The 21858-nt window shown below is 43.0% G+C and overlaps 1 protein-coding gene across 6 annotated transcripts in view; it reads left to right on the plus strand.

The window, feature by feature from the left end:
• DZANK1 (double zinc ribbon and ankyrin repeat domains 1) overlaps positions 1-8404 on the plus strand; it is a 99144-nt gene extending 90740 nt beyond the window's left edge. For 2 of the 6 annotated variants that reach the window (XM_077951128.1, XM_077951129.1), the window contains exons 18-21: positions 1582-1666; positions 2214-2337; positions 6673-6747; positions 7198-8404. In XM_077951128.1, the coding sequence (XP_077807254.1) occupies positions 1582-1666; positions 2214-2337; positions 6673-6747; positions 7198-7363 (450 nt within the window). In that variant the 3' untranslated portion in view covers positions 7364-8404. The remainder of the gene's footprint in view (positions 1-1581; positions 1667-2213; positions 2338-6672; positions 6748-7197) is intronic. The other 4 variants (XM_077951131.1, XM_077951132.1, XM_077951133.1 and 1 more) reach the window with 3 other exon arrangements.
• The last annotated feature ends 13454 nt before the right edge of the window (positions 8405-21858 follow it).

Consider the following 21858-nt stretch of genomic DNA (forward strand, 5'->3'; position numbering starts at 1 on the left):
GTGTTGAAAATATAACCTGAACAAAAGATGTAAACCCTCACACCTCCTCAAGCTGATAGTCCAGTGCATTCTAGTACACTTTTCCATGAGGAATGGAAATGGGTGTAAACAAGTGCTCCCCAAGATCCCTGCTGGGGGTTTACTGATTAGAGCACTTGGTTCTAAGCTATTCATTGGTAAGATGGGGACAGCGAGAAAGGAGGCGGCACTGCCTGGACCAGGCATCATCTTCAAAGGCTCAGAGGCCTTGACCAGTGTCCTCATGGCCATGGCTTCACAGGAGCAAGGATAGGGAAGGTTTTATTTCCACTTTACAAATGGAAATGGTGGTCCTGTGACCACCCCACAGCCATGTCCGGGATCCAGAGGCAACATACTAAAAGCAATGTCTCTTGCTTTCTAAACAGCTTCCTTCAGTCTTCCAGCATTTGAAATTCTTTATATATAAAGATGAATACATGACATTTAAAAACATAGAAAGATAAGTTCTTCAGCCAGGCCCAGTGGCTCACGCCTGGAATCCCAGCACTTTAGGAGGCTGAGGAGGGCGGATCATGAGGTCAGGAGATCGAGACCATCCTGGCTAACACAGTGAAACCCCATCTCTATTAAAAATACAAAAAATTAGCCAGGAGTGGTGGCACGTGCCTGTAGTCCCAGCTACTCGGGAGGCTGAGGCAGGAGAATCACTTAAACCCGAGAGGCGGAGGTTGCAGTGAGCCAAGATCATGCCACTGGCACTCCAACCTGGGCGACAGAGTGAAACTCCATCTCAGAAAAAAAAAAAGAAGAAAATAAAAGATATTGAGATTTCTGAGAGCTTTTCTTCTGTGTTTTTTTTTTTTTTTTTTTTTTGAATCAGAGTCCCACTGTGTTGCCCAGGCTGAAGTGCAGTTGTGTGTTCTCGGCTCACTCCAACCTCTGCCTCGTGGATTCAAGCGATTCTTCTGCTTCGGCCTCCCAGGTAGCTGGGATTATAGGCATGCTAACACGCCTGGCTAATTTTTATATTTTTAGTAGAGACAGGGTTTCGCCATGTTGGCCAAGCTGGTCTCGAACTCCTGACCTCAAATGATCTGCCTGCCTTGGCCTCCCAAAGTGCTGGGATTACAGGCATGAGCTACTATGCCCGGCCTTTTTTTCTAAAGAAGTCAATGTATTGGCTCATTCATTCCTCAGGGGAGTACCTTTTCTGAACTGTCATACTTCAACTGACCTTGAACACTTTATAAAGTATGCAAAATAAATTTTAGGACTCACCTGATTGCTTTTCCTAGAGCTAGTCATAATCAAATTAGTGTCGAGTTTCTGGGTTTTGTGAGGTTTCTCATGGCATCCTTGTCCTTAATATAAAACAGTGTCCATGTGGTAACCCTGCCTGAAGCAAGGTTTTGGAGCAGCAAGATTGACATTAGATGTGGATATTTGTGCTGTGGGCTATTGAAGACCACACACACACTCTCATGCACACACTCATAGTCACCTGCCCTTGTGACTTAGAATTCAACGTTGGAAAGAAAGTGTTTGCCTTGAGCGAATATTTTGAGGCGGGGGGAATGACCACATTCTGTAATCCTACAGCCTGAAAACAGACTCCTGCTGAAGGAAGTCGGACCCACGGGGGAAGGAAGAGTCTCTGTGATTGAACAGCTGCTGGATGAGGCAAGTGTCGCCAAAGGAGCAGGTCTCTCTGAAGAGGTCAGCCTGGCATTCCACCTCTGTCTCCTTCAGATGGAAGTTTTGTTCAATACTGTGAAAATTACACTGCCCTTTGATTAAAAACTCAGGGTGCAGTGAATGGCTAGTCAAAAGCTTGATATTAATTGTTCCCTGTTGCTAGTTTTTATATCAGAGAAAATAGGCAGAGAAGCACAGATGAGACCAAGGAACATGCATGAAGCTGGATAGAATCTCTGGCCCGTGACCCCATATTACCTTTATCCTGGGTTTCCTGAAGAAGCAAGTTGTCAGGGTGCTGCCCTCCCCTCCCCGCCCGTGCTGGGAACAGAAGTTTTGTCACCTGGGTCACTTTGTAGCTCTGTTAATTGTAGATCTGGTCTTGAGGTTCCTGATTCTCCTCTCCTTTGATCTGAAAGCACTTTTGTTCCATCAGCTCTGTAAAGCACATCTGTTATACCTCATACGGTGGTGACTGGATGCTGTTGAGTGCAGGGTTTTTTGGTGAGTTTTCCTTTTCCATTTGCTGCAGGGAGCAGACCCCAACTGCTGTGATGAAGACAATCGACCCGTCATAACTGTGGCTGTTATGAATAAGCACCATGAAGCGATTCCGGTTCTCGTGCAGAGAGGAGCAGACATCGACCAACAGTGGGGGCCGTAAGTGAAACACATTGACTGGAGAGCTAAGGTAGCAGCAGGCTAACTGCTTGGAGCTCCACTGCGGCAGAGGCAGTCTACACACACGCCCTGTTCAGTTTCAGCCACTTGAACCATTTTAACCTATTTCAGCTTTAATAAGAGGCTTAACGCCTTCTGTTTTCCATAGCTGGGTAAAGCGAAATTTTAAAAATGGACTATTGGGTTGTCTAATTTAGTGGCTTTCATAAATGATGATACATTTTGTTAATTCATAAGCTTATATTGTATGGTGCCAGTAAATCCTTAGCCCTTGGGGTGTTAATCAGTGTTTTCATCATGAATCATGATAACACCAAGGGAAGACACACCTCAGTGTATTCCCCATGAAGTTAATGTGGAAAGAAAATGTCATACGGTTGTCTCCAGATCTCACGCACTGCGGAGGAGACTGGCACATCTGAGGCCGCCACGTGGTCTCCTGCTGCCTTGCTTTCCCACCCGTGATACAAGACAGAAAGGTACCAAGTCCTGTTACTTACTGTCCTAGTCTTGGTCCACTCCTGTCCCATAACCTTCTCTTCCAGCCATATGCTTCTGTTGTTCTCTTGAAAATTACTTTGAAAATGTGAGGTGAAAATTTCCTCGAGCATGAGCCATTCATGTTAACTGCTCATATCTTGCCGACCACGTTGTTGACGTAAGTCTTCTAGGGACATCACAGGCATCTAGCACTCCTGCCTCCTGAGGTCTTACTAAGGCAAGGTCAAGGTCCGTGTCAGTGGAACATTCTGCTGTGTACTTCGTGCCACCACAGAGGCCAAAATTTCAGTAGCTTTGCTTGTTATTCTGTTTCAGAATTGTCTCTAATGTTAGTGTTCAAAATATAATGCTGTTAATTTTTCTATATGCATTTTACTAATGTCTGCATTTTAATAGTTTCTACCCCTTTTTTTTAGTTTTATTTTACAGCAGAATATTTGGTGTGTTGGTGTAAAGCTTTGATGGTTGGAATTTATTTTCTCAAGTTTGCTTAGGGTTTACTGTGTCAACTTCTTTATTTATCCTACACTGTTGTTTATTGTCATTATTAATAAAATGGTGCTGCCTTATTTTGTGTTAAGGCATATTTTATATTTTTATATTCAGAAAAGCTTTTTTAATAGCATTTAAGTATGTTTGTGGTTGATACAGAAATTACTTGAGCACAGTTTGAATTGAAGTGTAAGCTGCATGAGTCCTGGCTTTATGAAGAGTCCAGCTAAGAGAAGGAAAGTGCCCTGGGCATTGAACAGCTTGCCTTTTTATTTTGCTGTGCCTCAGCTTCCACGTTTGCTTCATCACCATTCTACAAATTGGCGTTTATCCACATGTGTTCTCATCGCATGTCTGTAAAGTCTGACGCTGCGGTTACACCTGTCTATCTGAATGGTGCGTAGTAGCCTTTGTCACCCCCCTGCAGGATCATGGTGACTGTGGCCAGTATGTAGCTCACATGGTTGTGGGGAGGAAAGCTAGAGGGTTGGCCCTCTCTTAAATACAGCACAGGGATCTCTTCTTCCTTTCCAGTGCATGCTGGTAGAGGAAAGTAGCATCTCCCACTGACAGCCACATTCTGCCAAGTCTGGTTTGTATCTGTTAGTTCCAAGAGTTTGGGCCTGGAGCTGGACCTCTGTAGACCCAGGAACATGACCTCGAAATTCCATTCATCCTATTGCTTTTAGGCATAAATCATCCAGAGATCTGGTTTTACCGTAAAAGAGGCTCAGAGAGTTGTTCCTTAGCAAACAATTAAAATGCTCTCTCCCATCCGAGCATGTTTGGCTAGTGGAGCCTAAGTGGTCTCTACACCAGATAACTTCCATTAAGTAGCTTGGCAGGTGGCAGAAAGCTCTTTCCTCATTTCCTAGTTCCATGTTTGTATCATTCCTACCAGAATGAAATCATATTCAACACAAGGGAATGGCTAGGAGAAATTCACATCCTCCACCAAAGCTCATCCCTCTTACTAGCACATTTCAGAAACACAGATTCAAGATCTCACTAGGTGAGAGGCCCAGAGAAATGCTGTTTGCTTTTGGACAAGAGCTGCCCTTCCTCACTGCACTGGTGATTCAAATGTGCCATCCCCTGGCTCTGCCCCAGTAGCCAGGTGAGGAAGATGCAAGCATCAGTCTACTTCTTAGAGGTTCGGCTGTGGACACTTATTCCATTAGGTAATTTAAGGAGAGAATGTACATTAATCTACTATGATACTTAGATTTGAGTAAATAGTTTGAATTGTTTGTATATTAATAGTAAAGTTTCTTTAAAGTACAAATTCCATGGCAGAGTCACCATTCAGCATTTTCCAACACTGAACTGTGGATCCACAGGAAATAGCCAGCACAGAAAATCTAACCACCAGCAAACCCCCCATGCAATACATAGAATGAACCCTCTGCTCTCAACTTGGAGAGAATTGTGAAGAAAGAAGATCATAAGTCTACATAGGAGATGTGGCAACCCTATGAATATATCCCAGTTCAAATGGTAAATGCCTTATAAAGGCCCAAGGAACCGTAGGGGTGAAGTGACAGACAGTTAAGCTCTGTGCCACCAGTGAGGAAGAAAGAATGAAAGATAAGGAGGAAATGGAGTCTTTTCCAGACTAATTCCAGTTAAACCTCTTTCTTTTGTGAACTGCCCAGTCTTGGGTATGTCTTTATCAGCAGTGTGAAAATGGACTAACACACTAGCACACAGCATAGCCCATGAACATTCAATGGCAAATTCTTCATTTGTGACCTGTTTGTTCTTTCTGAAAGCATTTATCCTTGATGTTGTGAAATTTCACAAGGGTATTTTTAGATGTGCTGTTTTTGATTCACCCAGTTGGCCTTTTCAATTTAAAAAGTCTTATCTTTCTTTAGGTTAGGAAAAGTTTGTTCTATTATCTCTTGGGCATTTTCTCCCCTCCATTTTTCTATTCTCTTTCTAGAGAAAGAGAATAGAAAATTCCAACTGTTAGTTGGATGGTGGACTACTTGAATTGATTCCCTATGTCTGTCTGTCTTTTGTGTTTTTCCGTAGTTTCATCTATCTTTTTCTCTTCCATCTTTCGAGAGATTTTCCTAACTTTGTTGTCCATTCTTCCTATTGAATAATTGTTATTTCAATAATCGTATTTATTCTTTCTGGGAGCTACTTTTGTTCTGATTGTTTCTTTCTCATAGTTTCATATTTTTGTGCAACATTGTCTTGAATCATTCTGCAGATACCAGTTAGATTTTTGTCTTGTTTTAAATTCCTCGTGTTTGTGTATCTTGGTTTTCTCTTTGATTCTGCAGGATTTTCTCAGATGTCTATGAGCCTTGGTTGTCCATTCACATTTGAGAATGGAGTTTGGGCTAGATGACTGGTAACTTTGTATATAAGAGAAGGGCTTTGTCAACCAAGAAGCTTTCTGGGTAGGTGGAGCTACTCCCAGGCTGGGACCCCTGGGTGCCAGAAAGTGAAAGGCTTCCCTCTGATTCTCACCAGAGGCTCTCTTTATCTTCCTCAGAGAAGAAGCCACTATCCTTTTTCTTCATAGGGATAAATGCATGGCTGCAGGCACATCTGCAGGTGTAGGGGATGAGGGTGTTGGCATCAAAGGAAGGAGCAGGGGCAGAGAGAGTTCAGACATTCAATGACTATCTCATTTCTACTTTCAGTCATGACTCTTGCCCTCCTTCACTCCTGCTACCTCTACATAGGAGCCTTTCAGGAGTCCTGGTACCACCCCGACCTCCATTTCAGTTGCCCACTCCTCCCTCACTAGGTCAAACCTGACCAGGAAATATGAGGAGAAACCCTGGCATTGCAGCAAAATATGCTGTGTCTGACCTCTCAGGCCTGCCCCCTGGCTTCTAAGATTGGTGTTTATTTTCGTGTCACGTAAGCCCAACTCACTGGAGCCAAGGTCATTTTCCCTACACAAAAATAGGAGCCTCAGCCCTGAGAAGCTACTATCATGCCCGAGGGGTCCAAGCCAAAGTTAAGACTATGTCCAATACGTTGCATAAACTCTTGCAGGCAGTTTAGAACAATGGTATTTATTAGCATTTATTAAATCAACTACCAACCATATCCTTGTGGGTTTCTTGCATTAAAAAATGAATGTGTTTATAACCTTTTCACTGTCTAGTATCAAAGCTTACCCTCCATCACAGTATTCCTCCAAGAGAAGGGCAGAGAGAGGAGACTCAAAAGGTTTCCCAGGTTAGTTAAGTAGGTCGATGAAAAAAACCAGGACCTTGGGTCCCATGCATCCTCTCCAGTTTCCTGATGATGCTAACGAAGGATTTATCCAGGATTTTTTTTCCCCCTAATTAGGCTCAGAAATACAGCTCTTCACGAAGCTACTCTGCTTGGCTTTGCAGGAAGAGAGAGCGTCGCCACTTTACTGGGGTATGTCCCCTGGCCTCTGTTGGATACTTTTGAGGGCCACAGGGATCTCCCTAATGGCCTGTGATGATTTTAAGAGAGGCCTTGGTTCCTGAACTGCTGTCCCTGTCCGTGGGGACCACCATCCCACCACAGTTCCCTGGGCACTAAAGGCTTTTCAAAGCACAATGAAAATGTTGCCCCCATTAAACATACTTGGTTGTAGGACTTTAATGCAATGGGAACCAATGGCCAGGGTTAGCAATTGGACATTTTGAAATCACAGGCCTCTTTAAAGGTTTCAGGGTAGAGCCACCTCTGAGAACTGAAGTCACTGTGACCTCTCGAGGACAGGTTTGGGGAGGTGGGAGCAGGAGGGGCCCAGACTGGCCTCAGTGGCAGGGAAGAGTCAAGCTCTTAGGGGCACATGCTCAAGTCCTTCAGTGCACCTCCATTTCTCCATTTCCTTTGCAGATGCAATGCAAGCGTCCGAAAGAAGAATGCAGGGGGCCAGACAGCGTACGACCTGGCTCTGAACACTGGAGATGACCTCATCACCTCACTCTTTGCTGCCAAGTTTGGCCAAGGACTCGAGGACCAACTCGCCCAAACTAGGAGCCTCAGACTGGATGACTGTTAGACCTGAGGCCTCCCCGGGACTTCATTTAAGAATATGTGCGGTGGCTGGCACGGTGGTTCATGCCTGTAATCCCAGTGCTTTGGGAGGCTGAGGCTGGCAGATCACCTGAGGTCAGGAGTTCAAGAGTAGCCTGACCAACATGGAGAAACCCCGTCTCTACTAAAAATACGAAATTCGTCAGGCATGGTGGCGCATGCCTGTAATGCCAGTTACTCGGGAGGCTGAGGCAGGAGAATCACTTGAACCCAGGAGGTGGAGGTTGCAGTGAGCCAAGATTGTGCCATTGCACTCCAGCCTGGGCAACAAGAGCAAAACTCTGTCTCAAAAAAAAAAAAAAAAAAAAATATGTGCAGTTCTGGCTATTCTTTAATCATGTCTTTTTAAAATGTGTTTTTGAGATTAGAAATTGAGGTTGAGAGGAACTCAGGAGATTTTTTTTAAAAAATCATATGACAGTATAAGCCATCAGTACTAAATGGACAGCTCCCAGTATACTGTGGGCTGTGATCAACTGAATGTATGTTTTTTAATGGTTTCTGGCTGCAGTTTTTTTGTGTATTTGATTTTTAGTTTTTGACTTATTTTTCAATAGGTAATGATTGCACATGGTTCACAGCTGAAAGGTATGAAGTATTATGTAGGGATGTGTCCCTCCCATCCTGTCCCACAGCCACCACCTCCCTCCTCAGCCACCAATGACACCAGAGTCAACTTGCCTTTCCAGGGGTTGTGCAAAGTTAGATATGCACATACATGTGGTATAAGCACATGTACATAAAAGTACACATAGAATATAAACGTGTCTGTAGCACATATATATTCTTTCCCCTCTTCTAAAACAAACGGTAGCAAACCAGCCACACACTGTTCTGCATCTTGTTCTTTTTGCCCGATACGTCTTGTAGGTGGCTCCTAATTAGTATGTAAAGATTGACCTTATTTAAACTTTTTAATGTTGAAATCATCAATATTCCCATCATTATGGTTTGTTCTTTGACTGAGAAATCAGCTCTCAATAAACCACTTTGCAGGAATGTGTAATTTTGACTCATTCCTTTCTTCAGGTCATTATTTTAATCTTTGGGTGGTAATGCTGCAGTTGTGAAGTCCCTAACTAGTTTATGTTAATGTAGGTAAATAGAATATGTATTAATTTACCATAATTAATTCAGAACAATAAGGGCCTTGGGGTGGTTACTGTTATCACTACCTGCACTTTACTCCCCCAGACTGGGCGGCTGTCTGTGGGAGGACAGAAGGTGCAAAGTCGTGGGAACACAGGCCCCTGGGCAGGCACTGGCACTGCTCCTGCCCCATCAGCCCCCCAGCCACCAGTGTAAGGGAGGCTGCTGCGTGGTGGCCAGTGTCCAGGGAGACTGGGGAGTGCGATCATCTGGTTTGGGGGTGGTGGTTTGCCCTGTGTCAGCTTGACTGGGACTACTTTGGCCAGAATTTTCTTCCCTATGGTTCTCTTCAGGGTTGGCCCCAAGAAAAACTGCATGACATTCAGAAGATAGAAGAAAAGCAAGAGCAGTCATGCTTGGATGGTGGGTAGAGGGCACCAGGTGCCTCTGCCACTCACATCCTGTGTGAAGGAAGGGATAGAAGTGCTTGCCACAACCGAGCAGCAAGCCCTGCCTTTGGGATGGAAGAGGATGGATGTTTATTGGGATCAACACTTGGAAAAAGATGGTACAGAGGGAGAAGTCGAGTGGGGGGTAATGGGGTTCAAGGCCATTTTTCCCAGACCTCAGGGAGCGGGGAGGGCCTCATGGACCCGTGGGTTCTAGAAACAATCGCCTTGGGGTTCTTGGGGGGAACTTTTGTGTCTTGAGTGCAGGAACAATGCTTTTAACACCTCTTGGGTTTTCCACACTCCCTCTTGGAGGATCCTACCTTCTGAAACCAAGAGGCCCTTCCAGTGCCAGCTGGCCAGACTCAGGAATCGGTAAAGCACGCATCTGACGTCTCATTCTGGGGTCCTTTCCTTTCTCTAAAGCTCACAGCCTACACTCATCACCCTTGAATTTCACTCTTTCAGAATCAAACCTCAGTTAAAATAGGACTAAAAACTGAAAAGGTAGCCTAATATTTAACAGTTTCTGATGAAATCCTACAGGGTCACATAAAATGTTCTATTGGTATTAAAGTATATGTTTTCAGGAACATTAAACACATTTTAAGGCAGAACATTTCTGATGTCAAAAATCATGGGGTTTTTTTGTCCTTTCTAAAGCTTTTTTCTTTTCCTAATGACAGGGCTTATTGAGGGAGCAGGGCCACTTTAAGTGAAACGGAAAAATATTTTTAAAATTTTTTATTTTTTAGAGACAGGGTATCGCTGTGTCACCCAGGCTGGAATGTAATGGTGCGATCATAGCTCACTGTAGCATCAAACTCCTGGGCTCAAGCGATACTCTCGCCTCAGCCTCTGGAGTATCTGGGATTACAGACACATACCACTGTACTCAGCTAATTTATTTTACTAATTTTTTTTTTTTCTGGTAGAGACAGGGTCTCCCTGTGTTGCCTACAGGCTAATCTTGAGCTCCTGGGCTCAGGTAATCCTCCCACCTCAGCCTCCCAAAGTGCTGGGATTACAGGTGTGAGCCACCATGCCCAGCCTGGAACAAGGGATTTATTAAAGAAGTTATACCCTCTGCAGTGCTTGAGCTGATAAGTTTGATGGTGGGCCTGAAGTTGCTGTATCTTGGTTACATTCAGGAAGCACAGGTGAGCGTGAAGGGGACGAGCAAGGACAAACTGGAACCCATGGGGACACATCTCCCTCCTCCATCTTCCTGGTCACAGGCAACTTGCAGGAGACGTGCCCTTTCCCATGAAACTTGCCCCAGGCTGGGCTCTGCAGAAGCAGATGCCAAGACAGTTTGGGATGGAAGAGGATGGATGTTTATTGGGATCAACTCTTGTGAAAAGAAGGTGGAGAGGGCAAAGTCAACTGCTATGTGGCCCAACAGTGCCTCAGCCACCAGTGGTGCTCCCATGAGCCAAATTTGCCCATCATGGTGTCCACTGTGCTTTTGTAGCCCCTCTGGCAGACAGGAGCTTCCCCAGAAGGGACGGGACCTCAGGCAAGGCAGCTCTCTGAAGTTGCTGATAGCTGGAGGCCATCTGCTGACACACTCGCTACAGCCAGGGGAGCAAGCCCTACCTGGAAAGGGGATGTGGGTGGTGCATCTCTGCCTGCCATAAAACTGGTGCATAGGTGCTCGACCCAGGTTGTAGGACAGCTGAAGGCAGAGATCAGGGGGAGCAGGTGAAGCCACGGGCCTGGCTGCTGCCCACACCTGCCAGATGAGCCAGGGGTTAGTGACTGTGTCCTCCCTGGGTCTGGTCCTGAGGCCATGTCCTCCCAAGGCCTGGCTGCTCTTCCTGGAGGGGCTGTCTCTGCTTTGCAGGCTTGTCCTATGTTGCCAGTGGGCTTCGGTGGGCTGGCTTGCCATTCCCTCCTTTCCACTGAGGTGAGTTCCCATGCACTCATTGCCCATTTGGGTTTCTTCTATTTTTCTTATTGACTTAGAGAATTTCTTTACATCCTCTTGAATCAGAATATCTTCTAGAGTCCAGACAGCGCTGTCTTTAACAGAAAAACAATCTGAGCCACATACACAATCATAAATTTTCTAGTAGCCATACTTCTAAAAGCACAGAGAAACAAGCAAAATTAATTTTACTGGGATACACTGCAAAAGAAGACATACATGTGGCCAGAAAACATAAAAAAAAAAAAAAAAAAAAAAAACAAAGCTCAGTATCATTGATCATTAGAGAAATGCAAATCAAAATCAAAATGAGATACCATCTAACACCAATCAGAATGGCTATTTTTAAAAAGTCAAAAAATAACATGCTGGCGAGATTGTGGAAAAAAGGGAATACTTATACACTTTTGGTGGGAGTGTAAATTAGTTTAACCATTGTGGGAAACAGTGTGGTGATTCCTCAAAGAGCTAAAAATAGAAACACCATTCAATCCAGCAATCTCATTATTGGGTATACACCCAAAGGAAAATAGATCATTCTACCATGAAGACCCATGTATGTGTATGTTCACTGCAGCACTATTCACAATAGCAAAGACATGGAATCAACCTAAATGCCCATCAATGACAGATTGGATAAAGAAAATGTGGTACATATACACCATGACATACACTATGCAGCCATAAGAAAGAACGAGAGCATGTCTGTTGTGGGAACATGGATGGAGCTAGAGGCCATTATCCTTAGCAAACTAACACAGGTACAGAAAACCAAATATCACATGTTCTCACTTATACATGGGAGCTGGCCGGGCACAGTGGTTCACGCCTGTAATCCCAGCACTTTGGGAGGCCAAGGTAAGTAGATCACCTGAGGTCAGGAGTTGGAGACTAACTTGGCCAACATAGTGAAACTTCGTCTCTACTAAAAATACAAAAGTTAGCTGGGCCTGGTGGTGGGCTACTGTAGTCCCAGCTACTCGGGAGGCTGAGGCAGAATTGCTTGAACCCAGGAGGCAGAGGTTGCAGTGAGTTGAGATCTTGCCATTGCACTCCAGCTTGGGTGACCAGAGTGGAACTCCATGTCCCAAAAACAAACAAAAAACAAACAAACAAAAAAAACAGGGAAGCTAAATGATGAGAACAAATGGACACAAAAAGAGGGACAACACCAGCTGGGTGCGGTGGCTCACACCTGTAATCCCAGCACTTTGGGAGGCCAAGGTGGGTGGATCACAAGGTCAGGAGATCGAGACCATCCTGGCTAACATGGTGAAACCCCATCTCTACTAAAAAATACAAAAAATTAGCTAGGTGTGGTGGTGGGCACTTGTAGTCTCAGCTATGCGGGAGGCTGAGGCAGGAGAATGGCGTGAACCAGGGAAGCAGAGCTTGCAGTGAGCTGAGATTGTGCCACTGCACTCCAGCCTGGGTAACAAAGCGAGACTCCATCTAAAAAAAAAAAAAAGAGGGACGATACCCACTGGGGCCTCTCAGAAGGTAGAGGCTGGGAGGAGGGAGAGGTTCAGAAAAAATAACGATTGGGTACTAGGCTTAGTACCTGGGTAACAAAATAGTCTGCACAATAAACCCCCGCGATATGAGTTTACCTATATAACAAACTCTGAACCGAAAATAAAAGTTTTAAAAATATTTTACTAGAATAAATAGTATTTCAATTTATGATTCATCTAAATTGTTAATACAATAGTCTATATATTTTATGTTATTTTTTCACACCAAGTCATTGAAATCTGGTGTGCATTTTACCCTTACAGCACATCTTAATTCAATTCACCACATTTTAAATGCCCCCTACCTGCACATGGTGGTTGGCTACGGCATAGTTCTAGAAGCTTCTACCTGTGTAATAACACACATCGAGGTCATTGCATTCTGATTCCCGCTAGGATACTAGCAGCACAGATACACTCATCTGAAGCTTGCATCTTTGTGGTTGGTAGGTTTTCCTTGTCTAATCCAGGAAGAGTTCCTCCCCATCACCTGTGCTAGGCCACAACTCCAGGTGCTCTGGTCAAGGTGTCCAGTAGGATAAAGAAAATTTACAGGGTCATTTATTTCTGTTGTCTCCAAGACATCTCTTCAGAGGACCTCAAGAACGTACATCACTTGCTTCTTTTCCAGCTTCCATTTCTGACTGCTTCGGAGCCAGGTTTTTGCTTTTTCCTGGACAAATAGAAAATAAAGAGCATCTCTTGGATTCTCATCCACCTCCCCGCTCTTCAAGTAATTGCAAACCTAGCCTCCCTTTGTGGTTTTCTAAGGGTAGGGCCTTGTGGGAACATAGAACAGACAAGGTAAAGCGACCCATTCTCTGCTCTCCCCTCCTTTTTCATTGTAGATCCCAAAAAGAGAGACAAAAGGCCACATATACCTTTATCCTTCAATGAACAGGAAATGAAGTGTGTTTACCTTCTCAGATGCACACGCGGATGCAGTTAACTGCCGTGTGTTTTTCTGAATGGAAGGAAGAGGGGCCTGGGCCCACAGAGCCACCTGGGAGCCGCTTCTGCGATGGAGAGGAGCCGCTTCTGCTGCTTCTGCCTCTCCTCGCTGCTGCTTCTGGTCCTGCTGCTGGAGGCCAGATCTGGGTGAACTGAGTGCTGGGAATTCAACCCGGAGTCTAGATTTAGACTGCTAAGTATTTCCACAGAGTTCCCGAAATAGAGCAGCACCTGCTTCTGGAAGGCAGAGCATTTGGACATTCCTTGGGAACGCTCCTGAGATGTCTTGGTTCTTACTTGAATTGCCAACAAAAACACAGTTCCATCTCTCACCTCTTCCCTCTCCTTCCCGCATCTCCTTCTTCATCCCCTCTCCCTCAACTGCTTTTCCAACCATTTCCCCCAAATCCTCACCCGACCCCCAAAACTCCCTCCATTACAATCCCTTTCCTTCCCCCAGGCCCTACTTTCCTGTCCACATGGTCTCTTGGCCTTTCTTTCTCTCTTGGGAAATGATGGAAATGCATGGTATTATTTACCTAAATTAATTGACTCAAAATGTCCCTTTCACCCTCAATGAACCCTACTCTTTTAATGAAGTAGTGACATTTTCTGTTTACCTAGACTACATAAATTTTACTTGTTGTATTTTTGTTAGCAAGGATATAAATCTCCTAGCTTTAATAGAACATTGTAATTATAAATATAATACTAGTTTTTGTGTGTGTGTGTGTGTGTGTGTGTTTTTGAGACGGAGTCTCGCTGTGACACCCAGGCTGGAGTGCAGTGGTGTGATCTTGGCTCACTGCAAGCTCCGCCTCCTGGGTTCACAGCATTCTCCTGCCTCAGCCTCCTGAGTAGCTGGGACTACAGGTGCCCGCCACCACGCCCAGCTAATTTTTTGTATTTTTAGTAGAGACAGGGTTTCACCGTGTTAGCCAGGCTTGTCTCGATATCCTGACCTCGTGATCCACCCGCCTCGGCTTCCCAAAGTGCTGGGATTACAGGTGTGAGCTACCACGTCCGACCAATACTAGTTATTTTAAAATCTTTTTTTTTTTTTTTTTTTTTTTGAGACAGAGTCTGGCTCTGCCGCCCAGGCTGGAGTGCAGTGGCCAGATCTCAGCTCACTGCAAGCTCCGCCTCCCGGGTTCACGCCATTCTCCTGCCTCAGCCTCCCGAGTAGTTGGGACTACAGGCGCCCGCCACCGCGCCCGGCTAGTTTTTTGTATTTTTTAGCAGAGACGGGGTTTCACCGTGTTAGCCAGGATGGTCTCGATCTCCTGACCTCGTGATCCGCCCGTCTCGGCCTCCCAAAGTGCTGGGATTACAGGCTTGAGCCACCGCGCCCGGCCTAAAATCTTTATTTTATGCATAAAACTGGAATAAAATTTTATAGTGAAAATTAAGAATAACATTTTGAATATTGTACAAAAAAGGGAAGTCCCATTTCTGTGGCTCTTATCATCCCCAGCAGTAACCACTGTTAGCAGATGTGCAGGCCGGGCGCGGTGGCTCACACCTGTAATCCTAGAACTTTGGGAGGCTGAGGCGGGCAGATTGCATGAGCCCAGGAGTTCAAGACCAGCCTGGGAAACATGTCAAAACCCCGTGTCTAAAATAAAAATAAAAATAAAAAACAGCATATGTGCAGCCTCTGGAAACCTTTATCTTTCTCTGCAATTTAACCCCATACAAAATATATAGTTTCTTAAAGTTTGAATACAATGTAATTATTCTGTAATTGATTTTATTCATTTATACATCTTGGGGACCTTTCCATTATTTGAGAATTGACTTAATTCTTTTTAAGTGTTTTTTTTCTAAATATAAAACATAGACATACACCATTATTGTTTTAACAGATTAACAGAGCTAATCAACATGTATCAATATTTTGTGAAGATAATATTTTGTGAAGACAGAAGAAAGTAAAATCACTGGGTTTAAGACTGTGCATATTTGGAGTTTTGAAAGATATTGCCAGAATTTCCCTCCTAAGAGTTGACAGTCCCACCAAAGTATACCTTTCTCCACACCGCCCCAATTTCGCAGATCAAACACACGTCATTGCCGTTAGTTTGTTTATTTATTTATTACTTTTTGCCTGTTCCTGATTCTTTTTTTTTTTTTTTTTGAGACGGAGTCTTGCTCTGTCACCCAGGCTGGAGTGCAGTGGCCAGATCTCAGCTCACTGCAAGCTCCGCCTCCCGGGTTTACGCCATTCTCCTGCCTCAGCCTCCGGAGTAGCTGGGACTACAGGCGCCCGCCACCGCGCCCGGCTAGTTTTTTGTATTTTTAGTAGAGACGGGGTTTCACAGTGTTAGCCAGGATGGTCTCGATCTCCTGACCTCGTGATCCGCCCGCCTCGGCCTCCCAAAGTGCTGGGATTACAGGCTTGAGCCACCGCGCCCGGCCACCTGTTCCTGATTCTTATTAAGACTATCTCTTCCTGGATTAAGCGTTGGTAGGTACTTCATGACTCACTCATTCATGTGGTTTGCCATTTGTTTTTGGATAATTTCTCACAGGATAATTTCTATTGGATAGTTTCTCATTGCTGTAATGTCAGATTTCTTTACATATTCCTTACATATTCTGGATAATGCAGGTATCTTGTCTTGCTTGCCTTTTCTTTACGTATATTGTCTACTGTCTAATAAATGCTTTATAGATTTGTTTTGTCAAATATATTAGTTTTTTTAGGACTTCTGAGATCTTTGACTTGCTGAAGTTCTTCACTATTCCAAAATCAAAACATTTTCTTCTTATATTGTCTTCTAATATGTAAATACTTGTTTGCTTTATTTAGCTTTTTAGTTTATTTGGCATTTATATTTCTAAATGGTAAACGGACTGAAGTTTACTTTTCCCAAGTGGGCAACCATCCCTTGTGCCAATACAGTTTTGGGGTCACTCATCTTTTCCACACTGGTTGAAAGGCCACCTTTGTTTAGCATACCCTGAAATCTCTTGTGTACAGAGGTCTGGCTTGATTATTGTAAGATGTTCTATAAATATCTTTAAAGTAGTCACTCCTGTTGTCCTGCTTCAAAAAAATTCTTTACTATTCATGGATTTTCTCCTCTCCACAAGCTAGAATTAGTCTATGAAAACTCTTAAAATTCTTTAGATTTAATTGGGAATATCATGGAATTTAGACATATATTTGAGGGAGAACTGAGACTTTATTAATCAAAAACCATGATAATCTTTCTATTTATTTTTGACTTCTTTTATAGTCTCAGTAAAAATGTTAATTTTCTTCCTGTAAACACTATGTGTTTTTCTGTTCAGTTAACTTTTAGGCTCTTAACATTTTTGTTGTCTTAAATAGTATTTCCCTTAGTGATATTTTCTTTTTTTTTTAATTTTTAACTTACCTTTTTAAATTTAACTTTTAAGTTCGGGGTACATGAGCATGTTTATTGCATAGGTACACTTGTGTCTTGGAGGTTAGCGTACAGATTATTTCATCACCTAGGTATTAAGTCTAGTATTCAACAGTTATTTTTCCTGATCCTCTCTCTCCTCCCATCCTTCACCCTCCAATAGGCCCCAGTGTGTGTTTTTCCCTTCTATGTGTCCACGTGTTCTCATCATTTAGCTCCCACTTATAAGTGAGACATGTGGTATTTGGTTTTCTGTTCCTGCATTATTCTGCTAAGGATAATGGCCTCCAGCTCCATCCATGTCCTGCAAAGGACATGATCTCATACTTTTTTTATGGCTGCATGGTATTCCATTGTATATAGCACATTTTCTTTATCCAGTCTACCATTGATTGGCATTGAGGTTGACTCCATGTCTTTGCTATTGTGAATAGTGCTGCAACAATATATGCATACATGTGTCTTTATAATAGAACAATTTATATTCTTTTGGGTATGTGCCCAGTAATGGGATTGCTGAGTTGAATGGTTTTGTTTGTTTGTTTGTTTGTTTGTTTTTGAGATGGAGTCTTGCTTGGACTGGAATGCAGTAGCACGATCTCAGCTCACTGCAACCTCCGCCGCCTGGGTTCAAGTGATTCTCCTGCCTCAGCCTTCCAAGTAGCTGGAATTACAGGCACGTGCCACCACACCCAGCTAATTTTTGTATTTTTAATACAGACGGAGTTTCACCATGTTGGCCAGGCTGGCCTCGAACTCCTGGCCTCAGGTGATCCACTCACCTTGGCCTCCCAAAGTGCTGGGATTACAGGCGTGAGCCACCGCACCCAGCCTGGTGGTTCTGTTTTTAGGTCCTTGAGGAATTGTAACACTGTCTTCCACAATGGTTGAACTAATTTACACTCCCACCAACAGTGTATAAGCATCACATTTTTTCTGCAACCTTGCCAGCATGTTTTTTTGGTTTTTTTTTTTTTTTGACTTTTTAAAAATAGCCATTCTGATTGGTGTTAGATGGTATCTCATTGTGGTTTTGATTTGCATTTCTCTAATGGACATTGATGTTGAGCTTTTTTTCACATGATTGTTGGCCGCATGTATGAAAAGTGTCTGTCCATGTCCTTTGCCCACATAGGGTTGTTTTTTCTTCTTGTAAATTTATTTAAGATTTTTATAGATGCTGGATTTTAGACTTTTGTCAGATGAGTAGTTTGCAAAAATTTACTCCCATTCTGTAGGTTGTCTGTTCACTTTGTTGGTAGTTTCCTTTGCTGTGCAGAAGCACTTTAGTTTAACTAGATCCCATTTGTCAACTTTTTCTTTTGTTGCAATTGCTTTTGATGTCTTCATCATAAAATCTTTGCCTATTCTATGTCCAGAATGGTATTGCCGAGGTTGTCTTCCAGGGTTTTTATAGTTTTGGGTTTTACATTTAAGTTTGTAATCCATCTTGGGTTCATTTTTGTATATGGTGTAAGGAAGGGATCCAATTTCAATCTTCTGCATGTGGCTAGCCCCTTAAGCACTATTTATTGACTAAGGAGTCCTTTCCCCATTGTTTGTTTTTGTTAGCTTTGTCAAACTCAAAACATATCAAGTTTTGACTGTATTTTCTCATGTGGCTCCTTGCTAAAAACTCTTTTTTGGTGCTAACAATTTTCTGAAGTTTCATAATTACTGAGAAAGTAAAAATCAGTCTGGATATTTGTCAAGCTGGGATAACAGACACAGATAAAGCTAGCTGCAAATTTAGAGGAGACAGCTTGTCTTCTGTGAACAAACCACAGCTGTGAAATGCCATTAACAACCCCCTCTTTGAGTGAGTACTGCTTTCTTATTACGGAGGAACTTTGTTCTCGAAAATTATACACTGCCAGGAGCTTTGCTATTTGAAATTAAATCAGTATGAATGAAACATCCCACTCTTGTCTCTTGTCTGGGGGATGGAAGTCACTTTGGCACAGAGAAGCAGCTTCAATTTTCAACCCTCGTGCAGAGCTTCAGAACAGAGGTTTATACACACAACATTTTACATCTCTTTTAACTTTGTAGTTTCCAAGGACATAAAACCCTGGGCCCACTTTCCAGTCCAAACATGGTGATGACCTTTTACACATAGCTCTGCTTTATTTTGAGCCCATCAAAAACCTGCTGTGTTCAAATTTTGACTAAATTTCACCCTTCTTCAGAGTCCTAGAATTATTAAATCTTATCCTTTGTTTTCCTGTGAATGAACTCCTTGTTGCAATGAATCAAATAAACCTGACTTTGTGAGACTTCTGGTTAGGCTGGGACACTGCTTTGACTTTGTTCATAAATCATCTGAAAAAATGAAAAAAAAAATACATATATGTTGACTCTTGTTCACTTTAATATCATGCCTCTCATTTATCTGTAATCCTGGAAGCACTACAGCTTCTAGTACATCACTAAGTAGAAATAATGGGCATCTTTTAACTAATTCTTAAATTGTATTATAAATATTTCTAAAGTTACTTTATTTAGTAGAATATTATTCAAAAATTCTGGTAAATACTTTTTTTTTTTTAATTGAGATGGAGTCTTGCTCTGTTGCCCAGGCTGGAGTGCAGTGGCATGATCTCGGCTCACTGCAACCTCCACTGCCTGTATTCAAGCGATTCTCATGCCTCAGCTTCCCAAGTAGCTGGGATTGCAGGCGCATGCCACCACATCCAGCTAATGTTTTTGTATTTTTAGTAGAGATGGGTTTTCGCCATGTTGGCCAGGCTGGTCTTGAACTCCAGACCTCAGGTGATCTGCCTGCCTCGGCCTCCCAGAGTGCTGGGATTATATTTTCTATTAAATTTAATTTCCACTTATTCCAGACTTACTGTTGGGAATGAAAGCTGTATGTTAAAAATGATTTTCAGGATCTATTAAAATAATTTTTTTACCATTAGTGTGTTACACTAATAGTATATATGCTTTTGAATCAAGCTTCCATTGCCAGGATAAAAACAACTTGGTACAAAATATTCTTCCTGATTTCTACTGCTACAATTTATTTGGTAACAATCCATTGAAGGTTATTATGTCTTTTTAATAAAATTGATCTATACTTATATTTTTGATATTTTGTGGAACTAGAGTAATGCCAGACTCGCGATGTTAGAATGTTTTAGTTTTTCCAATATTCTGGAGTGCTTTAAAAACAGGAAGTTAAACATTTTGTGCAGATTTCATAGAAGATTTTCATTATAACTCAAAGCTTAATGATTTTTAGGCATGTTTGGCCTCTGTGTCAGTCAGGGTTCAACCAGAGATATAGGACTGCTGGGAGATGTCAAGAGACAAAATTGCAACAAATTTAGTTACACATCCAATGGCCTTTTATTCATGATTCATAAATCTCTCCCACTGGGGCAATGGCAGAATCCACAGGGGAATGGCCAGTGGGTTTTATGAGGTGGGAACAAGGAAACAGCAATAGAAAAAGCACTGCTTGGTTAACATTAGGTTACTTGTATGTTAAAGCACAGGGTACCTCCTGATTACACTGACTGAGGTAGGCTGAGCTTTTTCTGATGGGTTGGTGTGAATCTTTTTTTCCGGAAAACCTGGTTGGTTTGGGGATCTATCTGCTTCCTTAAAGTTTCCATTTGATTATGTGACACTTAGCATGAGTCACTCCATTTTGGTTTGGTCTGGTCTGCTGAGCAGGAGCTCAATCCTCCCATATTTTTAGTTTGACAGATATATAGCAACAGATTTATTCCTAGGTGAAGGCTGGAACACCGTAGGCACAGGCTGAAGCTGCTACTCATGTGTGACATTTCTTCAGGGAAGTTTCAGTTCTGCATTTAAGGCCTTTCAACTGACTGAATCAGGCCCACCCAGATTACTTAGGATAATATGACTTACTTAAAGTCAGCTGATTGTGAACCGTAATTACACTTACAAAATTCCTTCAAAGCAACACCAGAAAAGTGTTTGATGAAATAACTAGGGACTGTAGCCTACTCAAGCAGGCACATCAAAATACCCTCACAGTTTCTATTACAATACTACTGCTTGTTAATTTATTCCTTTTTCTATTACCACTTGAATAAAATTAGTACTGTGCACATATATACATTTTCCCTGATTTCTATGAGGCTGTAACATTTTTTCTGCATGTAACTTTTGCCCAATGCATAGGTTTTTGGTTCATATGCTTCCATTATCTTCCTTTCATTGTATGATTATAATTTGATTTTTTTTTTTTTGAAATGGAGTTTTACTCTTGTTGCCCAGGCTGGAGTGCAATGGCACGCTCTTGGTTCACTGCAACCTCTGCCTCCCAGGTTCAAGTGATTTTCCCGCCTCAGCCTCCTGAGTAGCTGGGATTACAGGTGTGCACCACCATACCTGACTAATTTTTGTATTTTTAGTAGAGATGGGGTTTCGCCATGTTGGCCAGGCTGGTCTTGAACTCCTGACCTCAGGTGATCCACCTGCCTCAGCCTCCTAAAGTGCTGGGATTACAGGTGTGAGCCACCATGCCCAACCAGAATTTGAGTTTCAACCTCTCATGTGGCCACTACTTTTGATATGCTTGGAAGTGGAGCTGGAGTGTTGTAAGTCCCTCACCCCTGCAAGTGCCACAAGAATCTGGGTGGTAAAAATTTTATTGTTCTCTCAGGCAAAGCTGAATTCCTTCCAAAACATGACATTTCCACCCAAAACATGTCCTGTGAGGAGGACCAGAGTGATCTAAAATTCATCTCCGTGGCCAGGTGTGGTGGCTCACACCTGTAATCCCAGCACTTTGTGAGGCCGAGGCAGGCGGATCACAAGGTCAGGAGATCGAGACCACTCTGGCTAACACGGTGAAATCCTGTCTCTACTGAAAATACGAAAAAAAAATTAGCCGGGCGTGGTGGTGGGTGCCTATAGTCCCAGCTACTCGGGAGGCTGAGGCAGGAGAATGGCATGAACCTGGGAGGCGGAGCTTGCAGTGAGCTGAGATTGCGCCACTGCACTCCAGCCTGGGCGACAGAGCGAGACTCTGTCTCAAAAAAAAAAAAAATTCATCTCGGTATCACTATCAGACTACTAACTCCCCAAAAGGCCCCCTCCCAAGGTAGGAAGTTACTTTACGTTTTGTTTTATTTTTAATTGACAAATAATAGTTG

This window comes from Macaca mulatta, chromosome 10 (assembly GCF_049350105.2).
Source record: "Macaca mulatta isolate MMU2019108-1 chromosome 10, T2T-MMU8v2.0, whole genome shotgun sequence".
Classification (NCBI taxonomy): domain Eukaryota; kingdom Metazoa; phylum Chordata; class Mammalia; order Primates; family Cercopithecidae; genus Macaca; species Macaca mulatta.